General features: G+C 38.5%; 1 protein-coding gene and 1 long non-coding RNA gene across 13 annotated transcripts in view; one reads left to right on the plus strand and one right to left on the minus strand.

Annotated features, from left to right (window-relative positions):
* LOC117028302 (uncharacterized) overlaps positions 1-2,961 on the plus strand; it is a 39,887-nt gene extending 36,926 nt beyond the window's left edge. Inside the window, exon 3 of the long non-coding RNA XR_004424108.1 lies at positions 2,825-2,961. This is a non-coding gene — a long non-coding RNA (uncharacterized LOC117028302). The remainder of the gene's footprint in view (positions 1-2,824) is intronic.
* Positions 1-13,774, minus strand: part of CAPRIN2 (caprin family member 2) — a 40,428-nt gene extending 26,654 nt beyond the window's left edge. For 9 of the 12 annotated variants that reach the window (XM_033116679.1, XM_033116681.1, XM_033116680.1 and 6 more), the window contains exons 1-4: positions 13,391-13,515; positions 11,998-12,263; positions 9,856-9,918; positions 3,277-3,363 (exon numbers count right to left, since the gene is read on the minus strand). In XM_033116679.1, coding sequence (XP_032972570.1) covers positions 3,277-3,363; positions 9,856-9,918; positions 11,998-12,249 — 402 coding nt within the window. In that variant the 5' untranslated portion in view covers positions 12,250-12,263; positions 13,391-13,515. The other 3 variants (XM_033116682.1, XM_033116688.1, XM_033116677.1) reach the window with 2 other exon arrangements.
* Between the last annotated feature and the right edge of the window lie 192 nt (positions 13,775-13,966).

Genomic DNA, 13,966 nt, shown 5'->3' on the forward strand with positions numbered 1-13,966 from the left:
GCCAATAAAAATTACCATTTATTTCCACTAAGAAACCTAAAAGGTCTTTCTTCCTATAGTTGTTATTCTGATTGTAATGTTTCCGTCTTAGTGGATATCTTCCAAGGTATGAAGATTAATGAAAAAAAAAATCTAAAGGAAGATTTTTTTTCCTATAGATGGGTTAAATTACTTTGATATAGCGCCAGTATTTAAAACTCTACAAAAGAGAAGTGTATATTCATAGAACCTAATAGATAAAGATTGGGATGCGGGAGGGAACTCAGGAAAAAGATTCATCATGGCATTATTAATTCCTTTCTAGCAGGTATGAAAGCAACTTAATAAATTTGACTTGTGCTATTACCAGCAACAAGAGACAATGGGTGAAGATAAAAATTTTGAGAATGAGGAATGGATTGGTGAATGGTGAAGGGTTATGTGAGAAAGGATATTTTATTCAGGATGGCAATGGCTCTGAAAATCTTTTCCAAGACCTCAATACGGACTTACACCAATAACACTTACTAAAACTACAGGATTCTTAGTTTCTGCTTGAAAGGAGGAAAGAGTAAAGAGGTGGCAATTCTAGTTATCCAATACCATGGGACACTCTTGGGCAGTTTCATGATATTATATGGAAAGGCAATTGATGCTAATGGCACCTTCAGGACTATATCACATGATTACCTCAGATCTCTCTTTAGCGACCTCCCAAAGTTGGATTAGGTGTTCTTATGGGCTCATGCCACCCTGAACTTCCCCTAGCAAAGTATCTATTACATTAAATGGTTATCTTTTTATTTATCCGCACCACCCCCTTCGGCTTCAAATCCATGATGACAGGGACTATATCTCTGTTGTTCACCAATATATCATGAGTGCCCAGCATAGAGCCTGCCACATGACAGGACCTCAAAAATTTGTTGAATCAATCAAGTATCAAGTAAGAAAGCATGTGGAAACTGAGAAGTCAGGTTACAGTTTCTTTTCTTCTTCCAGTTGAGGGCTGGTTTGGAAAGAAGAAGTTATGACATATAGACCACTATCAACCAATAGTATTAAAGAATAAAATTTATTTTCTGAACCATGATGTAGAATGATAAATCTCCACCAGGGACAGCACTCATATCATGAAAATGAGAGATGTGGCTGAGCCGAATAGGAAGGCTTCCAACTTTAGTTTGAAAGGAAAGAAGAAAATGTTTCACAATTTGCAAAACTGGCTATCATAGAAGAAGAGAGACTTTTGGGGTCTTGACTCATTAAGGCACCCTCCAAAATACTTCAGCACCTTGCCTAAAGTGAAACTAAATCCACAGTACAAATAAGAAAAAATAATCTCATAGATAACAAAATTTGGTGGGGTTGTGAGCTACCTCTGGAATATAACAGTAGAAGACCATGTAAATAGATACCATGTCTATGGTATAAAGTAAAGAACACAGGTTTTAGGAGTGAAAAGTATCAATAGTAAGGGCCCAACCTTAATTCTACTACTTATTGGCCATGTGACTTTAAAAAAGTTCATTTTGTTCTGAGACTCAGATTCCTTCTCTGAAAAAAGTGGAGCTATTTATATCTAATCCTTAGATTACTGTAAAAATCAAGTAGACTTTCTTAGGTGCCTGGCACGTGAAAAGTGTTTTTTGGGGTTTTTTTTTAAAGAAAAAACATCATACATTGAAAAAATAAACACGTGAATGGAAAACTAAAATTTGATAGGGTAACTGAGTAAAAAATGTTAATGGAAAAATTTTTAAGTATTATAAAAGTGTACTTACAATCATCCAAACAGAGGGAAGATATGAAAAATCTTTTTATAGAGCAATGGACCAAAACTAAATAAACTTAACATATTGGGGTGGGCGGTGTTGTGGAAAATCAATTATACAAGAAAAAAATTGACGTAAAAGTATTATCTAAAATAGCCTAGAAATATTTAATAACTGTGGAATTAACAGAAAGTATGAAAATTAAGTGATATATGAGTGAATATGAGTTAAAATATGCTATGGTTGACAAAAAAGAGCTTATACCATCTCAGATTTACATTAACAGAAGGTAGTGGCTCTATATCAGGCTATTTTAGATTTACACACTACCTTTAAGAGTTAATTAAGGTAGACATCCAGAAGAGATTAACTCAGGACTGTAATTACAAGGATTTAGATGGTAGGTATCTTCAGCCTAGAAATGATGCTTTGGCTTGCTGGGAGGGTAGGTAAAGAGATGATGCCAGAGAAGAGAATTTCAGTTCACCATACAAGAAGAAAATATCCAAAACATAGAAGAGACTATCTTGTGAGACATGCTCCCCATGCCAGAAATGAATTTATAAAAACATTTCCTTAGTTGTTAGAACATGACCTTTAAAGGGCCTTCTAACTAAGATTCTGGAACAGTGAAGGATACTTCATTAATGAATGCTTAAGACTTCATATTGGGCAGCCAGATGGCTCTGTTGGGTTAGAGTGTGAGCTCTCAACAACAAGGTTGCAGGTTGCAGGTTCAATTCCTGCATGGGATGGTGGGCTGCGCCCCCCTGCAACTAAGATTGAAAATGGCAACTGGACTTGGAGCTGAGCTGCGCCCTCCACAACTAAATTAAAAGACAATGACTTGGAGCTGATGGGCCCTGGAGAAACACACATTCCCCAATATTCCCCAATAAAAAAAAAAAATTAAAAAAAAAGACTTCATATTAATTATTGATTAAATTTGTCAGAGATAAAAGTTTGAATTGCCAACATAGAGAACCTAACAAGCAGTGAGGTCAGACTAACTCTAACATGAATCATAAATTTATTTATTTATTTATTTATTTATTTATTTTTAATTTCAGGCGTACAAAAACAATGTAATAACTGCCATGGTCTCAAGAAGATTCTACCAATTCTGTTTCCTAATATGTTAAACAATGATAAACTTACACGCCTGCAGTATGTAAATTTACAGGCCTATATCCCAAAACATCTTTAATAAATGCATCTATAAAAATAGTTTTTATTCTCTTCTCAGTGATTTCTATAATTCCATACTGAAATAATACGCATTAGATAACTAATACTTTATTCACAATGTCTCATATTCAGATACCATTTGTGTTCTCTTGAGGCTCCAGAAATCAGAAAAAACTAGTTCTGGAGTAGCTATCGTCAACCCCCATCCACAATAAAATATTAGCAGGAATTAGATGGATGGTAACCAAACCCCAATATTAGACCCTGACAATTTCTTCAAGATCAGTGGTTTTTTTTCCTGGTTTCAGGAAAAAAAAAGAGAAAACATACTCACATCTTGGCTCAGTCCTGAAAAGGTTTTCTGAAGCTCCTTGGCAAATTCTAAATTATGTAGCACTTCTTCATATTTCTCTACTGCTTCCTACCAAACAGGAGAAGAAAACATCAGTTCAATGAAATTCTAAGTATAAATATGTCAAAATAGCGCTCCTTAAAAAACAGAAGATGAGACTTAAGACTTTATGAGCTAGCCGTTTACTATACATACTCAATAAAGTAGGAAGAGTATTTAGTACAAGTTATATAAAGTTGAATTTAAAAATTCAATTTTTATACCAGCAATCTGGACAATAACAACAACAACAGGACTGAGTCCCTACCTATAAAGTGTAAAGTCAGAGAGGCTTGTGGGTTTTAAGAGCACTGAGCCAACAGGATTTTTGTCAATATTTATTTACTACTCAAATATATTACACAAGCAGCAACATGAGGATCACACAGATGAAGAAGCAACTTCAAGACATTTATACTATGGTAGGAAAGACTTGTAAACAATTACCTATAACAGACAAAATTAATTAAAATTTTAAGAGAAATATTATAAACTTAAAGGGACAAATTTTTTTTTTAAGATTTCACAGATGAACAAAGTTGATGATTAGAGAAGGATTAGGTTTTTTACGGGACTTAAACTAATTCAAATCCATATGGAAGAACAAAGGGCTAATATGAAACAGAACAAGGTGGGGAACATATCCAATCTGATAAAGATGTATTATAAAACCTCCATAATTAGAATAGTATAGGTCTCCACTTCTAGATATCTGCCCAAAGAAAATGAAAATATTATGTCCACATAAAGACTTGTATGAAAATTTTTATAGCAGCATTATTCATTATAGCCCAAAATAAAAATAATCCAAATATCCAGCAACCAGTAAATGGATAAACAAAATGTAGTATATCCATACAAAGAAATAGTAGTCAGCAATAAAAAGAAATGAAATTACTGAGACATGCTATCACATGAACGAACCTCAAAAACATAATGCCAAGTCAAAGAAACCAGACGCGAGAAGACTATTTTATATGAAATATCCACAAAAGACAAATTTGTAGAGATAGAAAGCAAGCAAGGGCACAAAAGGTAACTGGGAGGGGTTATGGAAATGTTCTAAAACTAGATTATCATGATAGTTGCACAAGTCTACAAATTTACTACAATTCATTGAATTCTACACTTACAGTGGGTTAATTTTCTTATATGTATATGCTACCACTATAAAGCTGTTTTGAAAACCAGCCTGATAATACTAAGTCTTTACAAAGGTATAGAGCAATAGGAATTCCTATGTGCTAACAGTATTAGCCAAAATTGGTACAATAATTTTGGAAAACAGATTGGCATTTTTACCTATGTTCACTATGATAAGTGTATTAACCTGAAAAACATCTTGCACCTGTGTCTCAATAACACCTATAAGATTGCTCAAAGTAGAATACCAAAAAAATAATAGCAAGCAACTCAAACATCCATTTACAGACCACTAAGTAGAGAAAAGCAAATGAAATATAGCTACTTGCATCAACATAAAAATCCTAAAGTAAGAACAAGGCAAACTACAGAATATATAGTATGATACATTTACTATAAGGTACAAAAGAGCAACTCTAACAGATTTAAGAGCAACAAAAAGTGTTATTAAAATAAAAGCAGGGGAATGAGGGGGGAAAATTCACTGTCAAGTTGTAGGAAAGAGAAAGTAGTGGGAAGGCGCTCCAACGGCGTTGGTAACGTACTACTTGAGGGGTGGGTTCTGATGCTGGCTTTGTTAAGCGTTATAACTTATATGTAACATTTTGTTTGGAACATATATTTCATAATAAAAAGGTAGAGAGGTCTTCCAATTACAGAACCAAGAATGCACAGGTAACAGAGCCATAGTACAGTAAGTCTTCACTTATCATCATCAATTAGGTTCTTGGAAACTGCAACTTTAAGTGAAACAACATATAATGAAATGAACTTTCCCAAAGGCTAATTGATATAAACAAGTTCCTACAGCATATTTCTGATCACGAAAACATAACCAAACTTCTAAATAAAGACCCCAAACACTTCTGACATTAAATACTGAAGTAAATGTGAGCTATACATTCATTTAAGAAAGATCAATAAAAACAAGTAAGAGAATGATGTTGCAACCTGCTTATTCCAGTTCAGGGTCCAGGAAGCTGGAGCGTATCCTGGAAGCTCAGGGTGCCAGGCAGGAAGCAACCCTGGCCAGATGCCCTTCCATTGCAGAGCAGACTCACATCCACACCCACACTCAGACTGGGACAGTGGAGACATGCCAGTTCACCTCACGTGCACATTACTGGGATGTGAGAGGAAACTGGAATACCAGAGAAAACCCACACAGACATGGGGAGAACATGCAAACTCCAGACAGTGGCCCTGGCCAGGAATTAATTTGTTTTCTCATCAATGTTATAATGAAACAACACTGAATGAAACACTGTTATTCGAAGACCAGTTCTCGGAGGGATGTAAAACTTCTCTGTAGACCACACTTCTGTAGGTTCCAGACCTGGATCTTAAACACTTACTCGACATCACCACTTAATGTTTCACAGACACATTAAAATCCAAAATTGAGCTCTGTATCCCACCCTCACAAAACTTTCTTCACCCCCAGTGTTTCCAAGCCCAATAAAGTGTTTTGCCATCTATCCAACTGTTCAAGCTAGAAACCTGGAAACCTCTCTTGGTTCTTCCCTCTAATCCTACATCCAGTTACCAAGCTATGTTGATTTTACCTCTCCAATCCCCCTACTTTACTCAAACCCCTCTACCACTCTATAAGTACCAGCTCCCATAATCTCTGACCTAGACTACAACCAACCCTTATTTAGTCTCCTTACATCCACACTTACCATCTCCAAACATTCTTCATACAAAAATGTGATTTTTTTTTTTTAAACTACAAATCTGTCAGAGTTTAGCAACATGGGCACCAAATCCTCATTCTTTAACAATAAGAACTTCAGTGGAGCCGAAAGCATCAAGTGCCCCTTGCCTTTTGCTCAAGCACTCACTTAAAATCTCGGTTCTCCATTTCAAATCCAGATAAGAACCAAAATAGATATTAAAGTTACGAATGGAACTCTAAAAAACATCATTAAGACATTCTCCTTACTATTTAAAAGGAGAAATCTAGATTTATGTTTGCAGTCTTAGTGAAATCTTATTACTCTATAGCTTTGCCTTGATAGATGACTTAACAGTTGCTACTAAAAGAGGTTACAATAACCATGCAGATCATAGAAAGCTTTATTTACAATATTACAAATATCTATTGGGTTAAAGAGTAATTACAAACTGAAATTACAAAATTTCTAGCCAAAAATATTGAAAATTCAGTATCAAACCTATAGAATACACTTAAAGCAATGCCTGAAGGAAAATTCACAGCCTTAAATACATATCAATAGGGAAAAAGAAAACAAATAAATTGAGCACTCAGCTCAAAGTTAGAAAATGAAGCAAATAGATCAAAGAAAAGCAGAAAAAGAGAAAAAATAAATCCAAACGCTGGCTTAAATTAAAGAAAAACAAAAACCGTTAGCTAACTTAAGAGTAAACTCAGGAAATACACCACACAAAATTAGAAATAAACAGAAAGTAACAGAAACAGACGTTTACAAAAAATTACTTTGCCCCAATATTGGCAAATACATTTTTAAAACGGAATGAAATAAGTGAATTTCAAGGAAAAGTTTTGAAAAGTTGACTCCAAAAAAATAAAAAGAAATCTAAATATATAAATATCCAAAGGGAAAAAAAGAGAATATTTTCAAAGAACTCCCACTCCCCCCACCAAAAAACAAACAGGCCCAGATAGTTTCACAGTACAATTCAACCAAACTTTAAAGACCATGTATTAGGGAAACACTGGAACACTGACACAATATTTAAAAAGGAAGGGGTGGATGACTAGGCAGAGCACAGAGGAGTTTCAGGGCAGTGAAAATACTTTGTATGTTACTATAATGGTAGATACATGTCATCATACATTTGTCCAAAGCCATAGAACGTACAACACCAAGAATGAACCCTAATGTAAGCTATGGACTTTGGGTGATGATGTGGTAATGTAGGTTCGATTATAATAAATGCACCACTGTGGTAAGGAATGTTGGTAGTGGAGGCAGCCATGCATATATGGAGTCAGGGGACATATGCGAACTCTCTATACTTTCTGATCAGTTTTGCTGTGAACCTATAACTGCCCAAAACTAAAGTCTATTTTTTTTTAAAGGAAGAAGCAAAAATAAAAGCCCCAATAGTATCTATATTAAGCTAAATTTTATAGAAAATGGAAAGAAAGAAGGCAGGGAGAATATTTGTTTATATAGGCTTAAAGAAACCAGACAGATATATAAGAATCAGCAGTCAATTATTCTGTAAGATAAGAACTGAACAGAGGAAGGACAAGGTGAAAAAATACTGCATCTTTTGTAATAGTTCTTAATTTCTGAACCATGTAAATTATTATCAATTTTAAAAACTAAACTTAGAGCTCCTTAGTTAAATACTACACTACTGATGGCAGTTCTCTGAGAGGTCAGATTATAGATTTTTCTTCTTCTGATTTATCTGCCTTTTCTAAATTTCTGCCTTAAATATATCCTGCTTGTATGAGGAAATGTTATTTCTCACCAGTACCACAAACTATACACTTAATCACATTTAAAAACCTAATATTCAATCATTTTATATTTAGCAAATCTATATGTAATAATCTATATGTTTACTATATGCTATACACTATTCTAGGCACTAGGAAAACAGCATTGAACAAATGTTCTAATAGAACTTCCATTGTAAGGGAAGGAGAGACAAATAGCGTAAAACTTTACAGTTTGTCAGAGAAGTCTTCTATAAAGAAAATTAAAGCAAGGAAAAGAAGTATAAGGAGTGTAAATGGGGAAATGGAGGTATCGTGTTGCCAGGACAAGCCTTACTGAGATGACCTTCAAATTAAAAGCTGAAGGAAGGTGGGAATCGAGCTATTTAGACATCTGGGGAACAGCATCCCAGGCAGTAGAAACAACATGTGCACAAGCCCTGAAGTAGGTGTGTGCATGGGATGTTTGAAGAACAGCAAGAAGGCCAGTGTAACTGGCTTGAAGCTAAAAAGGGAGAGAAGGATAGGAAATGCAATAAAGATTTAAAAGGAAGTGGAAAGCATATTTGGTAGGGCTTTCTAGGCCATAGTAAGGACATTCTGCCACCTTGATGGGAACCAGTGGGAACTTTCGAACAGACAAATGACCATCTGACTTGCATTTGAACAGGATTACTGAGGCTACTATATTGAGAATAGACTTGGAGAGAAAGAACAGCACAGCCTGGGTGGGAGCTATTACAGAAACGCACATGAAAGATGATGGGCTTGGACCTGGATGATAGAAGCGAAATTTATGAAAAATAATCAGTTTCTAGATTTATTTTGAAAGTTGTACTTATCAAACTTGCTGATAGACTAGATGGAAGGTATGAAGAGCAAGATGAGAAATTCTCCAGGGTTTTTGGCAACTCCATTTTCTAGCCCATCAAGCCATTAACTGACGTAACTAAAATTAAAGCGGGTACAGGTCTGGGGGGGGAGGGGCAGGGTGACATCAGATGTCAAATAGGCAACTGGACATAGGAATCTAGAGTTCAGAGAACTAATCTATTGATAATATAAATTTGGCAGTTATCAGCATATTTCTCAAAAGAGAAATCAAAGTTAATACTATGGTTATGAAGATGGTAAAGAAATACTGAGATTAAAGTCTGGAGCTCTGAAATATAGCACATCCTTGGCATTTCTTAGAGAGCTACCTGAGCTACCACCAACCTATCCACCCCCACACCATACTTTCCAAAAATCAACAATACTACTGTAACAGAACACTTCTTTCAAGGATATTTACACAAAGAAAAGTTTTACCACTTTAAAAGTTATTGGACATATAATGACTACTTGAAAACAAAGCCATGTTGAAATGCTGAATGTTCAGCTAAGTTCTCTCACCAGCTATGTGAGCACATCATTCTCAGAGCTCACACAATTCAAATCTGCGCCTCAGCAAAATTATAATTTACTACATTACAAAAATTCTGGGCCAGTGAAGAAGAGTCAATATGGCAGGGGAAAAATCCTTGAATGCTAGTATCTATGATACACAACCAAAAATCTTAGTTGAACAAGATAAAAGACAATAGATGTACAATCTAGATCAAATAACTTTTAGATTAATTTTGTCCCTTCTTAGCCAGATGTGATCAGGTCAAAATGGCAAACATAAATGAGAGATTATTTTTTTAATTTCCATATTGCTAATACTCTCCTCCACCAAATCAGATAAAATTTGCAATTATCAGGTATACCATGGACAAGTTAAACAATGTTTTTAAAAGGTTTAAAGTCTAATATTTACAGTTAGGTTTAGGGGGGGAAAAAAGGCCAGATGTCACTTATCTTTTTTGGCTTATCAAATCTTTGATCTCACCAAATCCACCTAGAGTTTTATTAAGAAAAGAAAACCAGCAAGTCTGACCAAAGGATCATAAATCACTTACCAATTGATCTGGATTAAGTTGTTCTCCATTTTTCAGGCGATCCTTGTAATCTTCCAGTTTGAGCTACAAAAGAGAAACGTGTATCTGTTATCTAGCCTGATATAAAATTCTGAAACAAATACTAGACTTTGTTTCTTATGAAAACAAAGTTCTGGAAGTAAGCTATCAATCTTCAAAAATACCATTTTACTACAAGGCAGGGAGTAATTGCAATTGAGCTCCATTCAGGGAAAAAAACATACAATTACATTAGTCTGGAATTATAAAAGTTAAGCAGTAATAAAACCCTTCTCTCTTAATAGTCTCCACGTATACTTAGACGATAAACACTTAACTAGTCAATCGTAAGACCCTAACCCAGTGGTGCTCAATCAGGGGCAATTTTGTCCCCCAGGGATATCTGGCAACATTTGGAGATACTTCGGGTTATCACAGCTTGGGGGATGGGAAGGGGAGGAGAATGCTATTGGCATCATTTGTGTAGAGACCAGCATGTTGCTAAACATCCCACAATGAACAGGCCACAGAACAAAGCATTAACTGGCACAAAATGTCAATAGTGCCGAGGCTGATAAATCCTGCTCTAATGCCATGCTCAAACTATTAATTACCTGTTGAATTATGTGGCATTTGTCCTATAGGAAACTTCCTAATGGAAGTACAGAAATGTAAATAATTTCTTTTCTAGCATTATAGTAGCCTCAACTTGAAGCTATTTTTCATATTAAATTTGATATTTAAGTAAATACATGACAAATAAATTGCATTTATTGTCCCCATAAAAACGACGTGACCCACCATGGTATTCCCAAAGCAATGTTTAGGCTCCTCCCATTTGGCTTTATAGCTTTAAAATGCATTCCCAGAAGCTTGAAACTAAAGCATTGGTATTGTCAGACAGGTATTCATCAAAGAGGTAGTATTAAATTCAGCTAGAGAGTATAAGTATATATATACCAGTGGTGCCAAAAAAATGTATCCACATGACTTGCATTCATCTTTTGTTATCGGTATATATTAAGTATTACAATTTTAATACCGTTTTTTCCTTTCTTAAAATTTGTACATATTTGTTTGTCACCCTGTGTATACGTAGTTCCTCACGCTGGGGGAAGATATTAATGATTCACCATCAATAGATCCTGCTTTGACTAGTTTCCCATAGCGGCAGGGAATTTGTGCTGACCCAGGCACGCTCACCTCATCACACTTGTGATCAACTACATGCATTCAAAAAACAACTGGTGAGAGCTAGGGCTACAGAGAAGCTACTAGTTACTGGCCCTTCTTCTACCTTCACTGCCTTCCTACTGTGTAGTTTTTAAATTTAAAAAAAAAAAAGGAAAAGAAACAGTCAATCAAACTCTTAAAAGTCTCTTTACGCTCCTCCATTAAAAGCAACTTTCCTAAGGTTTAACTAGGTCTTGTCAAAAAAGTATTTAAGAGTTCCTAGATGCAGAGTCGTTAATCACCTGCCTTATTATCACAAACAAAGAGAATCACGACACAACAAAGCAACGTGCAGTACTGTTTCACAGGCTACATGACTCAGGAAATGAGAGGAATGATTTGGATCTTTACATCAGCATTTACTGTCACGTTAAGCTGATTATACCCTGAGTCTCTTGCAAGGCTCTCTACAATGCTTTCACCTACTAATCTTAAATGATCACCTAGCAATACAAAAATTAGTGCTAAAACATGTTCTGGCTTTACCATCGTTAAAGCTTCCAATGACTGCAGCAGCTATACTGCAAAATCAACTGCTGCAGAAAGTCACAAGCAAAATAAGTTTAAAAAAAAAAAAAACAGGCGATCTATAAAAAGAAACATTAATACTACACTCAAGGAATTAATCTGGTCTAAAGTGGCTAGCTCTTCAAGTATTTCAATAGTAACATGCATAATTTTACCAAGAAGGATATTTTTATTCAGTTATGCTGACAAATCAAACACAGAAAGTTTAATATATCCAATATTTAGCTTGCTTATATGTTTTCAGCCAGCTAAATCCCAAGGTTAGTTACATCTTTAAGAAGTAATACCTATGAGCCCTGATTGAAAGCCAAGACATCAGTTCCTTAACCCTTATTTAAGATGGTGCATATATATACCCAGGTGGATTAAAAAAAAAAAAGTTACCTTCTTTTTCTCGATGTTTCTAATTTTGTGTTTAAGGCATATGAGTCCATTGTCCATATAGGTCTCATATGCTTGGGAAGGAGAAGCAGCGGAACTGAGAGAGGACTGCAAGGGGCTCAGAGCCCACTGGCTTTCCCCATGCTGACTGTGGTTCACTTGGGGCTTGGCTGACTTCATATTGCCCTCTCTTCCCTCCTCTGAATGGCCTGAAGGTGACTGGTAACCAGAAGGAGATGAAGAGAGTTGCACCATTGAAACAGATGAGGCTGAAGGAGGGAAGGAAAAATAAAAAGTTAAGTAAATTAGGACTAGAGGGACAGCCAGGCTTTACCTTCCCTGCAAAGTCTAGACCCATTCCCTCAAAATTCTCTTCCACAGAAGTGAGCTCAAAACGCGATGGTGCTTTAGAGACCGCGCTTCATCTCACTACTTTTAAGGCAATCAGTGCCAAGCACTAGCGCCTTTGCGCAGGCAAACGCTACAAGATGGGGAATGTTTCCAGAAACTCAATGTTCCACATACGGAGGAAGAACTGCTAACCAAGCAAAGGCTTCTGAGCGCCTCTCTTCTCGGGACAGTAATCCGCATTCTGAATAATTTCTGTGGTCAAGAAATGACACACAAAAAATAAGCTCTGCCCATTGGGACCTCAAGGCAGCCATTGGATCCTCTTTACCTTGTCCCTCACCGCCAGCCCTAACCCCAATCACTGACAGCATTTAAAAGAAAATCCCGAACACACGAATTTTTTTAGAGTTTTCTTTCACTAACTGAAGAGTAGCTTCTTGAACAAGAATGCTAACTTCCCTCGGATTGCTCTGGGGCCTACAAACGAAGTCCATCACTCCTGGACATTTGTAGCGAGGTACTCTCTCCAGCCGCGAGCGCCCCAAGTTGGTTTTGTTTTGGTTACACTAACCCATAACCACTCACACCCAACCGGTGTAAGGGATCATCCTGGCGAGCCAGACACAGCCCTAGTCAGTGACCCTCGCACCTCCTTCACCCCCGCGCGACGGAGGTATCCATCCCACTCCCCTTAACAGCACCCCCAAAGCGAGGGCATAACGGGTCCCATGCACGCCAGCTCGGATCCCAAATCCCCGCAGGGACCCGCGCGAGAGGCGCCTCCACGGAGCGGTCACTCGGCATCCCGAGGGCACAGACCCCCGCCATTCCCACAGCCCTCCGACGCCAAGGCACCTGCCGGGGCCACTTCTGCAGGTGCCTGTGGGGAGGCCGAGCTGGAGGAAAACGCACGAGCTACCTGCCTCGAGAGCACGGCTCCGAGGATGGCGAGACGCCCTTTCACCTCCCCACGGCGTTGCTCGCCCAGCCTCTCCCACCCTCGCCGCGCCAGCCGCCTCCCCACGCCGCCGCAGCCCGGCTTCACCTCCGAGGCCGCCGAGGCGCTGCGGCTGCCGCAGCCCGGGCTCGCCTCCGAAAGCCGGCGGGAGCCAGGAGAGCCGCGAGGGTGGACGGCGCCACCCCGCACTTGCTTCTCCTCCTCCTCCTCCCTCAGCCCTCCGGGTCCTCGCGGGCGGCGTCCGCGGCGCCCCGCGCTCCGCCGACTCAGCTGCCGTCGCCCAGGCCGGCGCTGGCAGCCGCGCGTGGCTTATATAGGCGCGCCCGCATTCCGGCCCCCTCACCCGTCCGCGCGCGCAGCGTTGTGCCACTGGCCACCGCCTCCTTCCGGTGCCCCCGGCCGGGCTGCAGCGGGGCTCGGCCCAGGGGGCGTTTGTTCCAGGCCCAGCTGCAGCGGGGAATCGGTCGCGAGAGGGCGCGTTCTCCCTGCGATTGCGCGGACCCCTGGGCACCAGGTGGAGCCCGTGTGACGCCGAGAGCCGATTCCTCGTAGACCACCCCCCAGGCCCTGCGGAACGTTGCTGATTGCAAACTGTAATCATAATTGCATGTGCGACCTTGAACAGGTGATTTCCATCACTCGAAAAGGGCCTCGCGCCCTTTG

This window comes from Rhinolophus ferrumequinum, chromosome 10 (assembly GCF_004115265.2).
Source record: "Rhinolophus ferrumequinum isolate MPI-CBG mRhiFer1 chromosome 10, mRhiFer1_v1.p, whole genome shotgun sequence".
In the NCBI taxonomy this organism is placed as follows: domain Eukaryota; kingdom Metazoa; phylum Chordata; class Mammalia; order Chiroptera; family Rhinolophidae; genus Rhinolophus; species Rhinolophus ferrumequinum.